The 19,465-nt window shown below is 45.5% G+C and overlaps 2 protein-coding genes across 2 annotated transcripts; one reads left to right on the top strand and one right to left on the bottom strand.

Annotated features, from left to right (window-relative positions):
• Positions 1 to 105: 105 nt before the first annotated feature.
• On the top strand, positions 106 to 5,756 carry ndufc2 (NADH:ubiquinone oxidoreductase subunit C2). The gene is made up of 3 exons (XM_056283752.1): positions 106 to 336; positions 623 to 766; positions 5,561 to 5,756. Exons 1-3 carry the CDS (start codon positions 198 to 200, stop codon positions 5,608 to 5,610), a joined length of 333 nt encoding a protein of 110 aa, XP_056139727.1. The 5' UTR covers positions 106 to 197; the 3' UTR covers positions 5,611 to 5,756.
• A 151-nt stretch (positions 5,757 to 5,907) lies between these two features.
• On the bottom strand, positions 5,908 to 6,589 carry thrsp (thyroid hormone responsive). Its single transcript, XM_056283751.1, has one exon. It carries the CDS (start codon positions 6,564 to 6,566, stop codon positions 6,147 to 6,149), a length of 420 nt encoding a protein of 139 aa, XP_056139726.1. The 5' UTR covers positions 6,567 to 6,589; the 3' UTR covers positions 5,908 to 6,146.
• Between the last annotated feature and the right edge of the window lie 12,876 nt (positions 6,590 to 19,465).

Raw genomic sequence — 19,465 nt, forward strand, 5'->3', positions numbered from 1 at the left:
ATTATTTTTTTTGCGAACGCGATGAGATTATAATTTGGTGCTCGCGACGGCATGGGCGGAACGAAAAATTAGAGCGTTCGCGTTTTGCAGCCGGCGTCTTTTCCATGTGACACATTGTGCCCTTGACTTCCTATGAGAGGTGATCGCTAGGTGGTGGGGGAGTTGAGTACGTTTGCGGATTGGGAAATAACGTCGCTATGGGCTTGCTACCCGACGAGGCAAAGGGTCTCGAACCTCCGGGGATCGTGAACAGGAACTCCGTGGCGCTGGCTTTCATGGGCTGGAGCACTGCAATGCTGCAGAACGCCATCGTACGGAAACCGGCGTTGGGATCAGGTTAGCTCGCTCCCTCCTCCCTGCTCCCTCCTCCCTGCTCCCGCATGCCTGTTAGGCTTTACCTTCACAGCCCAGCCGCCTTTAGCCAAGGCGCGTACGCTCGGCAGCGCGCCTCCAGTAGAGGCGACTTTAAAACGTCTTGGGTTTATAGCAGTTAGACACCTGTGTGTGTGTGCGTGTTGCCATCTGACTTGGAGTGTTACGCATTTAAAGATCACGTGATGTGGTGATACCTGATTTGAATGTGCTCACACGATAAATGTGATTGTTTTGTTTGTTTTTGCAGGTGTTCATCGACAGTTGTTGTTTGCAACAATTGGGTGGTTTATTGGTTACCACATTACTAAATATGAAAATTATACCTATGCCAGACTTGACCGGGATATGAACGAGTATATGAAACGGCACCCAGAGGATTTTCCAGTAAAAGGTAAATTTTGGTTTTCAAGGTTTGTTTTTTTTTTACAATGAGTATTTAACAGAACCCCCCTAGGACCAAACAACAGTAAAGCTCTCTTTAAACAGTCCCCACACACAAAACCTTAATTGCAATCAGTAGATTGGATGGATAGATGAATAGATGGATACTTGGATGTATCACTGAAGGCAAAATAAATGAATGCACTTAAATCCAACTAATACAATTAGATTTTGTCATGACTGATTATTTTATTATTTTTATTATTATTTTATCAGTGGCACAGTGGTTAGCATGGTCGCCTCACAGCAAGAAGGTCCTGGGTTTGAGACCCGGGTTAGTCCTACCTTGGGGGTCATCCCGGGTCGTCCTCTGTGTGAAGTTTGCATGTTGTCCCCGTGTCTGCGTGGGTTTCCTCTGGGGACTCCGGTTTCCTCCCACAGTCCAAAGACATGTAGGTCAGATGAATTGGCCGTACTAAATTGTCCCTAGGTATGAATATGTGTGTGTGTGTGTGTGTGTGTGTGTGTGTGTGTGTGTGTGTGTGTGTGTGTGTGTGTGTGTGTGTGTCGGCCGGCCCTGTGTGATGGCCTGGCAGCCTGTCCAGGGTGTCTCCCCGCCTGCCACCCAGTGACTGCTGGGATAGGCTCCAGCATCCCCTTGACTCTGAGAGCAGAGCAGGATAAGCGGATGGATGGATGATTATTTTATCCTTGGCATCAGAGTCATTGCACAAGAAAAAAACATGAACTAGCCATAACGTGACCTAATGGCAGCTGGCCTTACATTTGGGAAAACAAATTAGTGAGTGACTCATAAGACCTATAAGACAGGCTAACATTATTTTGTGAATTTTAGTTATACACCCTAACAAATGATTGCTGGTACGGAAATTATTTAGTTTGGAGAAAATGTTGGCCCGTGTGGCGCTCAGATTGGCACGATAATTCAATAATGAGAAATATAAAGAATAAGGTATTGTCTCCCATATAGTCTTCTATACTGGATGCTGCACAGAAACAAAGTCTATGTATTATATAAAACTATGTAGAATTGATTGCTAAGGCAATATGCCCAGAAACGGCTCCCCTTTAAAAATTTGCTATTGTGACTGTCTAAAATCAAAGGAAAATGCTGAGCTCTTAGCGTTTTGTTAGGTACAAGGTTGAACAGATACAGTGCATCTGGAAAGTATTCACACCCCTTCACTTTCCCCACATTTTGTTATGTTACAGCCTTATTCCAAAATGGATTAAATTCCTTTTTTTTTCTCATCAATCTACATACAATACCCCATAATGACAAAGCGAAAAAGGTTTTGTAGAAATTTTTGCAAATTTATTAAAAATAAAAAACTGAAATATTGCATGTACATAAGTATTCACACCCTTTACTCAGTACTTGGTTGAGGCACCCTTGGCAGCGATTACAGCCTCAAGTCTTCTTGGGTATGACGCTACAAGCTTGGCACACCTATATTTGGGGTATTTCTCCCATTCTTCTCTGCAGATCCTCTCGAGCTCTGTAAGGTTAGATGGGAAGTGTTGCTGCACAGCTATTTCTGGTCTTTCCAGAGATGTTCAAGTCTGGGCTCTGGCTGGGCCACTCAAGGACATTCACAGACTTGTCCCGAAGCCACTCCTTCATTGTCTTGGCTGTGTGCTTAGGGTCGTTGTTGTGTTGAAAGGTAAATCTTCGCCCCAGTCTGAGGTCCTGAGCGCTCTGGAGCAGGTTTTCATCAAGGATCTCTCTGTACTTCGCTCCATTCATCTTTCCCTTGATCCTGACTAGTCTCCCAGTTCCTGCCGCCGAAGAACATCCCCACAGCATGATGCTGCCACCACCATGCTTCACTGTAGGGATGGTATTAGCAAGGTGATGAGAGGTGCCTGGTTTCCTCCAGACGTGACGTTTGGCATTCAGGCCAAAGAGTTCAATCTTGGTTTCATCAGACCAGAGAATCTTGTTTCTCATGGTCTGAGTCCTTTAGGTGCTTTCTGGCAAACTCCAAGCAGGCTGTCATGTGCCTTTTACTGAGCAGAGGCTTCCGTCTGGCCACTCTACCAAAAAGGCCTGATTGGTGGAGTGCTGCAGAGATGGTTGTCCTTCTGGAAGGTTCTCCCAGCTCCACAGAGGAACGCTGGAGCTCTGTCAGAGTGACCATCGGGTTCTTGGTCACCTCCCTGACCAAGGCCCTTTTCCCCCAATTGCTCAGTTTGGCTAGGCGGCCAGCTCTAGGAAGAGTCCTGGTGGATCCAAACTTCTTCCATTTATGAATGATGGAGACAACTGTGCTCTTCGGGACCTTCAAAGCTGTAGACATTTTTGTGTACCCTTCCCCAGATCTGTGCCTCGATACAATCCTGTCTCGGAGGTCCACAGACAGTTCCTTTGACTTCATGGCTTGGTTTCCGCTCTGACATGCACTGTCAACAGTGGGACCTTATATAGACAGGTGTGTGCCTTTCCAAATCATGTCCAATCAATTGAATTTACTACAGGTGGACTCCAATCAAGATGTAGAAACATCTCAAGGATGATCAGTGGAAACAGGATGAACCTGAGCTCAATTTTAAGTGTCATAGCAAAGGGTGTGAATACTTATGTACATGCAATATTGCAGTTTTTTATTTTTAATAAATTTGCAAACATTTCTACAACACCTTTTTCACTTTGTCGCTATGGGGTATTGTGTGTAGATTGATGAGAAAAAAAGGAATTTAATCCATTTTGGAATAAGGCTGTAACATAACAAAATGTGGGGAAAGTGAAGGGGTGTGAATACTTTCCAGATGCACTGTATGTTGTGTTCACGATAACATTGTCTAAACATAATTTGGATCTACTCAGGATTGCAGTGTTCCTGTACGCCTCAAAAATATCAACAATGGATTTGATTATGTCATTAAGCTTGGAAATTTAACTGAAACACGGGGGGGGGGGGGGGCGAGAGGAAACTATTCCTTGTTGTTTCACAGTCTAATATCCCCAGTTTTTTCATAAATTCTTGTATTTATTGTGAGTAGAAATATCTAGAGATGCACCGATTGCAATTTTTTTTGGGGGGGTCCCCCTTTTTCTCCCCAATTGTACCCAGCCAATTACCCCAGTCTTCTGAGCCATCCTGGTCGCTGCTCCACCCCCTCTGCTGATCCGGGGAGGGCTGCAGACTACCACATGCCTCCTCCGATACATGTGGAGTCGCCAGCTGCTTCTTTTCACCTGACAGTGAGGAGTTTCACTTAGAAGATGTAGCACGTGGGAGGATCATGCTATTCCCCCAAGTCCCCCCCCCTCCCGAACAGGTGCCCCGACCGACCAGAGGTGGTGCTAGTGCAGCGACCAAGACACATACCCACATCCAGCTTCCTACCCGCAGACACAGCCAATTGTGTCTGTAGGGACAACCGAACAAGCCGGAGGTAACATGGGGATTTGAACCTATGATGTCTGTGTTGGTAGGCAACGGAATAGACCGTTACGCTACCCAGACGCCCCGAATTGCAATTTTCTCGGCTGATTCTGATTTTGGATTTTTTTTACGTCTGACCTGCCAATTCCAATTTTGGCTGATTCAGATGTTTTTTTTCTTCCCCTATGAACTATAAGATAAAATAACCTTTATTCATCCCCAAATGGAAATTCAGGTGTAGAGAGCAGCAAAGAGGGTAAAAAAAGACCAACAGGGTAGACTAACAGAGATAGATAGATAGAGAGATAGTAGAGGTCAGTCACCTCGGGATCAGAATACTAAAGCTAACATTAATACTAACAATACTAAACAATATCATAGATATGAGATCAGCATCTACACATATATTATGTATAAATATATATTTAAATAGCATATACACATGAACATTATCACCTTGTACACTGTAAAACAAAAATTAACAGCATACACAAAATGTCTTTTTTTTTTTTTATTATTATTTTCTTTAACGGAGATTTCAGTTGTATGTTAATAACAAAACACTGACTTTTACATTTTCTCCAAAACTGCACCAGGTTACAGGACCTTCTGTCACTCAAACAAATCTCAAAATACAAAAGTTCTCCAGGTTATTGGACAGATCTCTTTTGTACAAATAAAATGCAACTGAAAATTAATTGCAGTATACCCCCCCCCCATTTTATCTTAACATCTTTTACTTTCCCACAGTAAACAACAGTTTTTGACAACATGTTTTAGAGCGTGTGTGTAGCTGTGATGTTGCTGTCTGTGCCGTTGTGTGCGCAACGTGAACCATCGTGCGGTGCATGCGTATAAATTTGACGGCCACAAAATCTGATATATCTGAGACTGACCAGCTGGTCACTAGTCATGGCTGGTTAAGCTGAAAATCAGCCGATTCTGGTCACCGGCCGATTCCGGTCACCTCTAGAAATATCCTGTATGATGTCGCCTTTTTAACACTCATATTGCCCGGTTCATGTCAGCAAAAATTTAGTGAAGAACAGACCAAAATAGGGGGGAAATGGCATTTTGATGTTTGAGAATATGTTTAACTGAAAAGGCAGCACAGAGGTTAGGTGGGTAGCACGGTCATCTTGCTGCAAGAGGATCTCAGCCTGTCTGTGCGGAGTTTGCATGTTCATGTTCTTTGATTTAAGCTACGGTCCAGATGGATAACTAATAGTTGAAAATGTGTAAGGACCTTAAAGTTTGTAGACTGTGCTGTCATTTCTGCACTCAGTATTGTAGTTCAGGGCATCTTTCAGCCTGCAGTGTAATTGTATTTAAAACACATTGGCCCAACTTTGTGTGTAATCAAATTGCATTTTCTCTCCTTTCTCTTTCACCAGAAAAAAAGACCTTTGCAGAGATTGTCGAGCCCTTCTGTCCTGTCCGCTAAATGTAGGCGTCTGGCAAGAGGGAATGAGAGAGACCAGGAGAGAACATTTTTGCAGACTTCCATCTGTCTGCTTTGTCCTTTTTTGCAAATGCATCCTGTCACATGTGTGAAATATATGTTAAGTATATAATAAAATGTGAAAAAGAGGTTTGAGTTTTATTTCCCTCACTCTCAAATTGGGTCATTATAATAGATAACAAATTCATATTCCCTGGAAGGATATGCTTTGCTATGCAAGCCAAAATAAAATACACAAAGCTGCACCTACAGAAAGGACAACAGTGGCAGTTCATCGTTACAAGTATACATAATAAATGTATTTAAATTAAATGAGACAAAGGGCTTTTCTTCAAGATATTTTTTGCAAATTAGCTCAAATATAGAGATGATCAACCTTGGCATAGCACTTTTCCATTCCATCTCAGAACCACATTGTTACTTAAATTGTAAAGTCAGTTTGCCAAATACACTGTGGTTTAACCCATTCCAAGTTTTTCTTCATTTCTTGATTGATACTGAAACGTCCAACCAAACATCTAATTTGCAATTCCGATGATGTCCATATATTTATCTGTGAGGTTGTGAGTCTTCTCTGTCAGGTTGCTCATCACAGAATACAGTCCTTTCAGGTGGAAGTGGAAGAGGGCTTCGGGATCTGTCTCCGAGAGAGGTTCCAGGGTCTTGTTCACAGATGTGTTGGTCTTGGCTTTGCAGCCATCCAGGGCAACGAGACCGCACTCCACGGTGGTTCTTATGGCCTTTAGCATCAAGTAGTTCTCATACAGGTCTTTGCAGGATTCCTCTGCTGCTTCACAGTCCCACACCTCATCTGAGGGCACATCCCGCAGCAGGCTTGGGAGAAGGATGGTCCGCTCCATGTCACTGACAGCTGTGTTGTACTGCCGCAATGTCAGGAGCAGGCTGTTTTTGTTGAATTTGGTCTCGGCAGACTGCATTGTTCCAGGTGGTTTTGGCTGGCTGTCCCTGCTTGGTCAATGAGGTGGTATACGAGGCAGCTCTCTGTGCAGTGCAAAGCCGAGAGCGGGAGACCAGCAAATTTATATCAGATAACCGAGGTGGGTTGATCAGTTCAGTTACGTGACTGTGGGCTGACTGGTTTAGAAATGCTGAGAGTGCTATGTTGAGGCAAAGTCTTATCTGTATTTGATTTTCACAACCTGCAAAATTCTTTTCATGCGACGCATGAAAGTCCACCAAAATCCTACCCTGTTGAATTTTTAACTTTGCATAAAAGATACTCATACAAATACTTTACATATGCATTCATTACTTTGGTTCACTTTTGATCCATGTTTAAATGTGAGCAGGTGGATGGCCGCTCTGTTTAACCCAGCGGAGAGAAGCTTGGTGTTAAGCCAAGGTTATCTTTGTTTGATTTTGTCTCTTATCAGACATGTACTCTTCGTTCTTATCCCATCTATTTGCACATAATATTGCATGGGTAAACTCAGGTATCACTTGAGCAAGCATGAGACTCTAAGGTAAACTGATTATTTGTCTCTGTCCCGATTTTATAATTATAAAAGTGGGGTGAAGAATAAAATGGGTCCAGGTGCAAACATTTTGAGTGGGTTTAGGGCTGCACGATATTAATAAAATGTGACATGCGATAACGTTATGACTCACGACAAATTAAAAAAATTGAAGTATAGTTTTAACGTCTTTCTGCTGTAGGTTTGCTGCTAACACAGACCCCAGACAATGAACAGCCTATGCATGCTGAATAAAAAAAATAAATGCATTATTTCCATTCCAGCAACATGGTTTTATTGGGGGGGGGGTGCACCTGGCTAAAGCTGTTATACTGACTGAACAAATACCACCAACTTGGTTGCATGGCAATAGTTTCATCACTTTAACACAACATCTAGACCTATCTAAATATGGCAGCTACTAGGAGTTTACATTATACATGATTATGTAACAGCCTCCATTTAAAACTGATGTCTTACCAGTTTTGTAGAGGGAGTAACTAATGTTAGAATTGTATTTTTTTTACATTATATTTTGTTACTGAGGAGAAATCTGCAAAGTGACACTACCGCCTTTTTTCCAGAAGGGGGCACCAAAGTCAACACAAACTCCTAGAGGTATGCAGGGCGTGAAGGCATGGCACGTGCGTTCCATTTATCGCAGTCCAAGCAGTCTTTTGCGATACGTGTATCGCGCATGCTGACATCGCCATGAAGGCAAATTTTGGAGATATTGTGCAGCCCGAGTCCCCATCTGAACCGCAAACAGAGAAATGCAGACACCTCCGCTATGCCACTTTAAGCGGGGTTTTCCCCCACATTTTTAACCGAGAAACGAGTTGACACTGAGCCTAGCTGGGGCCCCCCACACCTAACCTTCAGTAACTGTGATCTGAAGTTTTGTATTTGTATTATTTATAACGCGCTTTGAGGGGCTGTTGCAGCTAGAAAAGCCTTATATAAAATGCAACTTTACTGATTGATTGATTGATTGATTGATTGATTGATTGCTTTCACTGGGACTTTTAACTGTGAGAAGCTCTGTGCAGACAGCCATCTGTTAGAAGAAGTTCAGTGGGTGAGCTGATGGCCATGCTGTTTTTTGGTTTTTGTTTTTTTTTAAAAAAAAATCAGAACAAGGCAACAGCTCGGGTCAAAATGTTGGTTTTTGGAAAGCGCTATGAGATATTTCGATGACAGCCACCATGATTGGTTTACATTTCTGACATCTATTTTGATAATAGAAAAACGAAAATTGACCATTTAACTAAATAAGAGGAAGACGAATTGGCCTCTGAACACCAATCGCCCCACAAGTGATGAAGCCTACTTCAACTGGAAGGCAATTTGGGGGCCAAGCAGCGACGCTGCGTGTTTCTACCTTTTCTTATGGTAAAAATTTGTGAAAATTGGGGACAGTCCAATGACTCTTCCCAACAATTTTCACGCCTGCGTTTGAGCACTCTAGCTTCACCAACGGGTCAAAGTTTGAGGTACGTTCATGCATGTAAGTTGAACATGCCCGATTTTCGAAAATGAGGTACCGTTTGGATTCTTCTGATCAAGCCCAGTTCAACGCACCCCATGACGCCAAGGTCCACCATAACGGATTTTATGGTAAAGTTAAAAAAAAATCACAGGCCATACATTTGGCCCAGTTTTCACCAGATTTGCTACAGGGGCTCTTCAGAGCAACCCTCACAAAAGTTATCATATGGATTTTTGATTTTGGAAACTTTCTGACCGTTATAGCCAACTGAATTCGACAGGAAACGGAGTGAGGTCACGTCTCACAGAAAGCTGAATCAGTTCTTCTGGACACGTTCTTATGATTAACTGATTCAAGTTTCTGTGATTTCCTTAGCTTGTGGAAATTGCAAGAACGGAGCGACGGACAATTTCTGTCTCTGACTACATGAACGCATGTGTCTTTTATTTCTCTCGGCAAAACCAACAGCCCCAGCAACATGGCACTGCCCCAGCCAATCATCATCGTAGCTCACCCTGTTAGCCCGGAAACACTTTCTTAAAGCGACCAGAATCGGTTATGGGGAATTATGTCCATAGAGTCCGCTACATAGGGCCCCCCAGAATTCACCATAAGTCAACGTGGAGGGGGGCGGACGGCCCGGCCGCAATGGCTTCGCCGAACAGGTGCGGAGGCCGGAGTGCCCAAAAGAGGGGCCTGAGGGACCCTACGGCAGCGTGGGGGTCCGGGCGGAGGAACCTTAGGGGCTGTAGTATCTTGACTACATGAAACAAGCGCCACCACAGGATTTGTTTACTTGTATATTGATGAAAACTTCGGGAGCACAACACAACACAGCCATCTCGGCAGGCATTCATTACACGAATTACATCCGGAAAAGGTTCTGGGCAGTAATGGGTAAATCAATTGACTGCTACTGCCACCTAGTGGACATACAGGTAAGTGGCTCTGGTTTATTATACAAGTTACTACGCTACCCCACCGTTAGGCTAACAAAAGCTTTCTCCACAGGGATCAACAATACTAATAATGATGAAACAAAGTAGGCATGTGCCAAACGTGACATCCAACTAGTGTAATGTGATTCAACATGACTCATTCTAGTCAACATTTAACAGTCGCTTTCGAGGAAACAATTTTTGTTATTGTTGTTGTTATAACATGTTTTTAATGCTACCTAGAAAGTTCAGGGTGGACTACCAGACTCCCGTGAGATCAAGGCACATTCTTGCCTTTCCTGGAACATGATCTCACCACTAACTATCAGTCTTTCAGATAAATTGGGGGACACTTCTCCCGGGTGGATTGACGAACCTCCTGTGGCGATGGTGCGACAGGTTAAGACCACTCTTTCAGGGATCACCCTCTCTGGCCCGAGGTTCAACAGCAGGCCGCAGGGCTACTTTTGAACTGCGTTCCAGCTCCCCTGGAGGTTCCATAGGTTGGTCTGGATATTGGCAGGACTCGGGTGACGTGCTCGCACCTGGTCAATGTGTCTCCTCATCTTCTGTCCATTGCCAAGAATCACTGTATAGGAAACAGCCAGAAGACGACTCAGCTGCAGCTGGAATCCATTTTAGTCCTAAGCCGTAATTCCTTGTGTACACGGCATCCCCGGGCACAAATCTTCTCAGCTTGGCCGTTTTGTCATGATGTTCTTTCTGTTTCAGCTGTTTGTTGAATTTTCAACTTTAGGTCAGGTTTCAGTAGGTCAAACACAGATCTCAGTTGTCTGGACATCAACATGTCTGCAGGCGACAACCCTGTCATCGCCTGAGGGGTGATGCAGTAGCTGAACAAGAACCTGGAAACTCTGGCCTCGATGCTATCTCCTCTCATATTTTTCATCCCCTCTTTAAAGGTCTGCACCACTTGCTTTGCTAAACCATAAGAGGTGGGGTGGAACGGCGCTGAGGTGACATGCTGAATCCCGTTCTGTGGCATAAAATGGCTGAATTCCACACTTGTGAAGCAACTGCCATTGTCGGACACAAAGATCTGTGGCAATCCATGAACTGCGAAGCACTGCCATAGCTTTTCAATTGTTGCATGTGTTGTAGAGGCATTCAGCGGATACACCTCTAGCCACTTCGAATTTGCATCGATTATCACCAAGAACATCTTGCCCAAGAATGGCCCTGCGTAGTCCACATGAATGCGAGACCATGGCAGCTTGGGCCATTCCCAGGGGTGCAGAGGTGCATTAGGTGGCGATTTTCTGTTTTGCTGGCATTCCACACATATGCTGACCTCCTTTTCGATATCCTCGTCCATCCGCGGCCACCACAGGTAAGACCTTGCTAAACCTTTCATACGAGACATGCCCGGATGTGACTGATGGAGCATCTTCAAGAGAACAGACCGCCCCTGCAGAGGAATCACCGTTCTGGCTCCCCACAGGACACACCCATCTCGCGTACTCAACTCCAGACGGTGGGTATGATATGACATGAGTTGAGGATCCTTTACCTCTGGCCACCCATTCAAGACATAGCTGTGCACAAGGGACAGTGTGGCATCCCTCGCCGTAAACTTCCTGACTTGTGACATGTTCACCGGTACATTGTCCATATAATCCATCATCAGCTCTTGATCCTGTAGACCGTCATCCTTGACCAGCTCTGGAACCGGGAGTCTACTGAGAGCATCAGCGTTACTATGATACTTGCCCGGCTTGTAGATTATCTGATACTCTTATGCTCAAAGCAGAACTGCCCATCTCTGAATTCTTGGGGAAACCACCCAGGGGACAGGCTTCGTCTCATGGAATAAGGATAGTAAGGGCTTATGGTCATTGGTGATTGTGAATCTACAGCCATAGAAATATTTATGAAATCTCTGTATTCCAAAGATCACGGCCAGGCCCTCTTTATCTAGCTGAGAGTACCTTTTCTCAGAAGGAGTGAGTGTCCTTGACATAAACCCCAGCGGTTTTTCTGTGCCATCGGGCTTCGGTTTTCTGTGCCATCGGGCTTCTTGTGCGAAAGCACTGTTCCAACCCCATACGACGAGGCGTCGCATGTTAGGATCAATTCACTGTCCGCATAGTAATGGACTAGCAGAGAAACTCTTTTGACTTTTGGAAAGCTTCATCTTGCTTTGTAGTCCATGCCCATTTTTCATCTTTCTGGAGGAGCTGGTGCATCGGTGCAAGCAACGTGGAGAGGTTGGAAAGGAAACAGTTATAGTAGTTAAGTAAACCAAGACATGCCTTGAGCTCTGTAACACTGGACGGGGATGGAGCTTCCACAAAGGCTTTAACCTTCGACTCCATGGGATGCAAACCCTGTGCGTCTACTTTATGTCCCAGATAGTACACCTCATTTTCCAGCAGTTGGCACTTACTTCGTTTTAGCCGTAACCCAGCCCCCTCCAGCCTACTAAGCACTTCATTCAGGTTTCGCAGATGTTCTTCCTTGCTAGCCCCGGCGACGAGAGTGTCGTCTAAGTATACTGCGACCATGGGTATGCCCTGTAGAAGGCCCTCCATTGTTGTCTGAAACACGGCCGGCGCCGATGATACCCCAAAGCGTAGGCGGTTGTAAGTAAAAAGGCCTTTGTGAGTATTCACCATGTGGTACTTTTTAGACTCATCATCCGTAAGAATTTGAGTGTATGCATGGCTCATGTCTAATTTAGAAAATTGCTGCCCCCCCCCCCCCAACAAGGCCGCAAACAAATCTTCAATTCTCAGAATAGGATACTGCTCTAGCGGAGAGACACAATTGACAGTTAGTTTGTAGTCTCTGCAGAGTCTAATTGAGCCATCCAGTTTCAAAATTGGAACCACAGGACACGCCCACTGCAAGTGTTTGACTGGCATAATGATCTGCTCTTTTAACAGTCTGTTGATCTCTGCTTCCACTTTGAGGTGCATTGCGAATGGAACAGATCGTGGGCGGAAGAATCTGGGCGTGGCGTCAGGTGCAACACGGATTGTGGCCTGAACCCCCTTTAAGGTCCCAAGCTCATCTTTAAAAACATTCTCGTGCTTTGCAAGCACCTGTTGCAATGTCAGCTCTTCTACTTTCATATGCTTAATTTCTCCCCAATTAAGGTTTATTTGCTCTAGCCAACCTCTACCCAGCAGACTTGGACCAGTACCACCCACTACATAGAGAGGTAAGATTTTCTGTTGGTTCTGGTCTTGGACATTTATCTCTGCGACCCCTAACACCTTTATGCTTTCCCCTGTGTAAGTCTTTAATTTAATTGCTGAGGGCTTTAATGCAGGCTTCTTCTTTTTTGCATTTTTCCACTGCACCTTAAATTTTGACTCATTCATCAAAGTGATGCTACATCCAGTGTCCAGCTCAAATTCCACCATTTTCCCATTGATTCGCATGTCCACTGTAAGGGTTTCACTTTTGCGTGGCTACTTTGTACGCTGTACACTGAAAACGCTTGTTCCGAGCCCTCCGATTCGTCTGAATCAACTGTGACATGATGTGAGCGGCTGCTGTGGCCTCTGCCCTGCGCATTGCTACGGTGCCTTTGATCTCTGTTCGTTTTCGCTTCACTGCACTTGTTCTTGTTTCTGCACGCCCGCACAATGTGGCCCATCATTCCACACGAATGGCATTTTTCTTGTTTATATCGGCAGTCCGACGGTGAATGTTGGCCTTTGCAACGGTAACAGTCTTTCATTTCCCCCTCTGCGAGGTTCTCAGTTCTCCTTTGCGATGCCAGCAGCTCACTACTGTGTTCCCCTATTCTACTGCATGCCGCTTTCCCTTGCCCATCTTGAGCATGTTTGTCGGCGGACCCCATGGCTATTGCTGTTTTAAGTGCGTCCTCAAATGTGAGATTGGTTTCCAACAATAACCTCCTCTGAATGCGTTCGTCGTTTCCTCCGCATACGAGCCGATCGCGGAGCATTTGTAAAAGCGTTTGTCCATAATTGTAGTCCTGAGCTAATCTCCGTAGCTCTGCCACATACTCAGCAACAGCTCGTTGAGTTTTCTCATGCGCGAATCGAATGTACGATTTGGCTGGGTTTTGGGTTCAAGTGGTCTTTCAACAACGTCACTAACTCTTGGAAGTGCGTTTTCCTGGCTTATCGGGGTTTGGTAAACTGCGCATCAGAAGATACTGTAGCGAATTCGGGGGACAACGCAACCACAGGAACTGCCGCGGCCGGGAATCGAACCCGTAGCGCCCGCACCGCAGGAGACATCGCTAACCGCTCGACTAAAGGGTCAGACCCGCCACCCAGCGGCCAGCGTGTCTACTTATCCATGCACGTTACAATACGTTTGTGCACTGACAACACTTATGAGAACTGACTTCCGTTTGGCTGCATCCTGTATTCCGCTTACGATAAAGACATGTTCCACAACCTCACAGTATTCTTCCCAAGTTTGAACATTTTAATCAAACGCTCCCAGAGCTCCTATTGTCCCGGCCAAATTCAGTAAAGTTAACTTTCGCCCCCCCGTTCTTCCAGGAAAAAAAAAAGTTCCTCACCCAGACGTTCCTCTCGTACAAGCAGCGCTGTCCGGCTCGAACCTCGTCGCCAAGTATGTAGTAGCTTGACTACATGAAACAAGCACCACCACAGGATTTGTTTACTTGTATACTGATGAAAACTTCGGGAGCACAACACAGCACAGCCATCTCGGCAGGCATTCATTACATGTGAGAATTACATCCGGGGAAGATTCTATGTCGTAATGGGTAAACCAACTGACTGCTACTGCCACCTAGTGGACATACAGGTAAGTGGATCTGGTTCATTATGCAAGTTACTACAGGGCCTTGGGGGCTGGGGCAGGGTGGGGCAGGGTGGGGCAGGGTGGGCAAGACCAACAGGTCGGACTAAGTCCAGGTGAGGTGGTTTGAGGCGATCCAATTAAATGTGCTCTGGCTTGTTGCCGACTTGTTGGAAGATCACGTCGGGGTCACCATTGTGGAAACTGCAGGAAAGAAGAGACGGACAATTACTCTCATTGACTACACGAACGCGTGTCTTTTATTTCTCTCGGCAAAACCAACAGCCCCAGCAACATGGCGCTGCCCGAACCAGTCATCGTCGTAGCTCACCCTGTTAACCCGGAAACACTTTCTTAAAGCGCCCAGAGTCGATTATGGGGGAATTATGTCCATAGAGTCCGCTACAGCCAGGATAATTGAGCATGCATGAAGACTGTCTGCTGTATTGACACCAAACTTGATACATGGACTCGAGATCGGGAACCCTCCCCGAGATTGTGCAAAACAAATGCGTCATTTGACCACTGGAGGGCGCTGTAATAACCAAAAACGTGTTTCCTATTAACTTCTGATTTCCTTTCTTTCCTATTTCTTTCTTTCTTATTAACTTCCGTGTTTGCCTTACAAAGGTAATTCTTGTGTCAAATCGAGCGGCTCGGCACCACTCGCGTTGCTATTACTATGTGGAAGGATTCTTCCGGTGGTTTTCCCGGTATTCCCGTTTTAGGGCGTTTTCACATTAGATATGATTGCTTCGTACCACGCCTGAGTATATTTGCACGAACCCCGCTGGTCAGCTGTCACATTAGTAATGTTGTTCTGTACCCGAGTGCACTTGCTTATCTACACACGAGACTGGCGCGTGTTGAACGCATGCGCATATTGCGGAGGCGACAGGCGGAGTTGAGCAATGCCTTTGCAGCACAGCAGTCCACTTCCATGTTTTGGTACAGTTGCTTTCACGCCTGAGGCGAACCGTACCCGAGTACACACGAACCGGTACGCAGTGTTCACATTACTCAAACGAACTGGACTTTGGGATCAAGTGTACACGGATCCGGTCCCAGGCACGGTTGAAGGGCGTTTTCAAACCTATAATCCGTTCGCTTTGGTCCGAATTAGTGGATGAGTTGCTATTTTATTGCATTTTCCCTTTGGCTCGGTTTGGTTTCGTACGGTAAAATTTCAAAGGAACCAAAATATAGCAGCAAAAGCCACGTGGGAGCTGTCCCTCCGTTCATTGGTCAGAAGTATCGCGGGGGTTGGCGGGTGGAAGGAGTTTGTCTTTCTTCCGGGATCCAAAATTGACCATTGGCACAACTGACCTTTCGCAAAGTACCGCCCCAGAACGGCTCTTGTCCAATCCTAATTTAGCATCAGTTTCCATGTGGGGGAGGTCCGTCAAGCGTTCAGCCGTTCCCACGGTGTGCCTGTGGGATCTGCGAATCGGATACCAAGTATCCGAAAAGTTTGGAGGGGGTACAATTTTCTCTCCCTTCGAAAAAACCCAAAACGCAAGAAGAGTGATGTCAGCAATGGACTACGCAGTGTGGCAGACCCCCATATCCACCTTAATCCATCCAACAACAAAAAAAACCTTCGTCTCCTCCAAGGTAAGCTTGCTACTACAGCTAACACAGCCAACGTATTGTTACTGTTCTGTTCTCATTTCCCGCCCGTTCGCTCAACTAGACAGACAGCTAGCAGCTAACACATCCAATGAACTTCAGAGGCAAGATATCGTTTCCAGGCTTTTACTTGTCTTTTGTTCAGCAATGGAGTGTTATTCTTTTTGTAAAACTGTAAATAAACATTATAAAATGTATCTTGTCATTACATCTCATATTCCATACAAACAGATATGCACTAGCCGAGCCTATCAACCAGGTGACATAGAATAGCTTTCGAAGCTAACGTAGCTAACGCCATTTAAACGAGCATTCAAGACATTCTATCGATATGTTCTTAAATACATTTCTAAGTCAATACTTACATGCAAAGCCTTCCCAAGGCATGAACGCTTTTAAGGGTTAGTGGGAAATTTAAAAGATTTCCGCGTAATCACACAACTTTTCAAAATAAGCCACGTAGGAGACTTGGTGGTGGAATGAGGAAGTACAGCAAAGTATACAGAGGAAGTGGTTGACAAAGAAGAAGTAGGATAGTCAGAGAGATGAAGAAAGCAGACAGGAGTACAAGGAGATGCAGCATAAAGCGAAGAGAGAGGTGGCAAAGGCAAAGGAAAGGGCGTATGGTGAGTTGCATGAGAGGTTAGAGACTAAGGAAGGAGAAAGGGACTTGTACCAATTGACTAGACAGAGGGACCAAGCTGGAAAGGATGTGCAGCAGGTTAGGTCGATCAAGGATAGAGATGGAGATGTGCTGACTAGTGAGGAGAGTGTGTTGAGAAGATGGAAGGAGTACCTTGAGAGGCTGATGAACGAAGAAAATGAGAGAGAGATGATGTGGGGATAGTGAATCAGGAAGTGCGGTAGATTAGCAAGGAGGAGGTGAGGGCAGTTATGAAGAGGATGAAGAGTGGAAAGGCAGTTGGTTCAGATGACGTACCTGTGGAGGCATGGAGGTGTTTAGGAGAGATGGCAGTGAGGTTTTTTAACTAGATTATTTAACACAATCTTGGAAAGTGAGAGGATGCCTGAGCAGTGGAGAAGAAGCACACTGGTACAAATTCTCAAGAATAAGGGCGATGTGCAGAACTGTAGCAACTATAGAGGTATAGAGTTGATCAGCCACAGCATGAAGATATGGGAAAGAGTAATAGAAGCTAGGTTAAGAGGAGAGGTGATGATGAGCGAGCAGCAGTATGGTTTCATGCCACGAAAGAGCACTACAGATACGATGTTTGCTTTGAAAATGTTGATGGAGAAGTATAGAGAAGGTCAGAAGGAGTCACATTGTGTCTTTGCGGATTTAGAGAAAGCATATAACAGGGTGCCAAGAGAGGAGGTGTGGTATTTTATGAGGAAATTGGGAGTGGCAGAAAAGTATGGAAAAGTGGTGCAAGATATATATGAGGGCAGCGTGACAGTGGTGAAGTGTGTGGTTGGAATGACAGATGGGTTCAACTGCTTGGCCCCCTCGTCGCTGTATTTCACTTAAATAGTGCTTACTGTTTCATGGTCAGCACCGCGGCTTAGTGGATAATTTAACTCACAGCAGTAGAGTCTGGCCTGGGTTTACTCCCGTCTATGGTGCGTGTGGAGTTTGCATGTCTTCTTCATGTTTGTGTGGGTTTCCTCTGCATGGGAGAGCTGATTTCCTACACTAGACAGTTCAGGATGTATCATTTGAATTGGAAGTCATGTAATTTCTCATATGTATGAATGGGACTTTGAGTGACTGTGTGTCCACTTGTTGGCCCTAGCTGTGACCTGTCCAAGAAGTTTTCCTTCTGCCTACAGAATGTGATGGGCTTCATGGTTATTCAGTCGGGTCTGTGACTTTAAAAACGAGTAAGTGGGTAAAAAAACAAAAGACAGTGATACATGTTATCCCCTTCCTTGAATGCATTCAGAAAAGTATTTCATCACAATGGATGATGCAGTCATCATTTTTGAGAAAATATGGCATATTGGTCAAAATACACTAGATTTGAAATTAACACCACTCCATGTGTACTACAGGACATTTAGGAGGTTTATGATTCTTGGGGGAAAAAGGTGAACGTATTAGTTTGTCTTTTAAAGCTCTGCCCCCAGCAAATTGAAGTAAACAACTGAGTTCTTACATGCACAAGATGGCGCTCCAGAGCAATGCACGTTGCCAGGTTTGCAACTGACCCATAACAAATGATGCCGTTGATGATTTTTGATACCCTTGTTAACACTGACTGATGAACACTATCCACCATTTACTGATGTTTTCTGCACCATGTAATTGTTACATTAGAAAAGGATGAAACATTAACTAATAGATGTAGGCTGTGTCTGATGGGAAGCCCAAATTTGCTTTTTTTTGGAGGGTGCAATGTAGATACAGGCCTGTAAATAACTTAAAGTACTATTTTTATTCTAGTGAAACTTATGTAGAAGTTTCTGTGAACGGTACAGTAAGCAGTCATACATTGGTGGTGGATACCTTTGGAATTGTGCTACCCATCATGTCTTTTGCCCCAAGTATCCCTCTCCTAAGGAATACACACATAGCAGCACAGCCAAGTGTGAAAATGTCTGGCTATAGCAGCTGGTGTGTAGAAAATAATTAGCTGAGAGATAATTAAAAAAAAAGAATGTGGCAGGAATGAGGAAAAACACAGGAGACCAAGGCGAGTTTGATGTTTATTCCTCAACTCCAAAAACCAACTGCAGCAGGAACAACCCTGCACCGCCGAGCCCGGGAACGTAAACCACACCCCCAGCTCACAGTCCTGCTGGGTGAGAGGCATAGCCCCTAGTGTCCGCCACACAGCCCCCCCCCCCCCGAACACCCAGAAGGGACTCCTGGAAAGAAAATTAGTGTCTCACTGGAGGCTTAAGCAGCCAGCCATAACGGCTGCGCCGTCCCTCAGCCGAAACAGTAGGTGAAACACTGTCCAAAGCCGGCTGAGAAGCAGAACGCTGAACCCGTGAAGACACTGCCGGGGTCCTGGAAGGAGGACGACCCCGACGGGGAACCTGGGCCGGAAACACAACTTCGCCTGCCACCCTGTGCGCCGGTTTATGCCTATCAAGCGTGACACGCTCCCTACGCCCACCCATATCCAGCACAAAACCCTTAGGACCCGTCTCAAGAACCCGAAATGGGCCATCGTATGGGGGTTGGAGAGGCGAGCGGTGAGCATCATGCCGTACAAAAACAGAACGAGCCGACATGAGCTCCGCAGGCACGAACGACCGCGGAAAAGAGTGGTGAACGGGGCCTGGAACCCGAGTGCTGTCGGACAAAAAAGGATAAACGGCCGGACGGGGTCGAGGAGCAGAACTCCCAGGCAAAAATTCCCCAGGGACGCGGAGCGGCTGACCGAGCACCATCTCAGCGGGTGACGCGTCGAGGTCCTCCTTAGGAGCCGAACGCAACCCGAGCATAACCCAAGGTAAACGATCCACCCAGTTACCATCCGAGAGCGCAGCGCTGCCTTGAGTGACCGGTGAAAACGTTCACACAAGCAGTTAGCCTGAGGGTGGTACGCGGTAGTGCCGTG

The sequence above is a fragment of the Lampris incognitus genome, chromosome 7 (genome assembly GCF_029633865.1).
Source record: "Lampris incognitus isolate fLamInc1 chromosome 7, fLamInc1.hap2, whole genome shotgun sequence".
Classification (NCBI taxonomy): domain Eukaryota; kingdom Metazoa; phylum Chordata; class Actinopteri; order Lampriformes; family Lampridae; genus Lampris; species Lampris incognitus.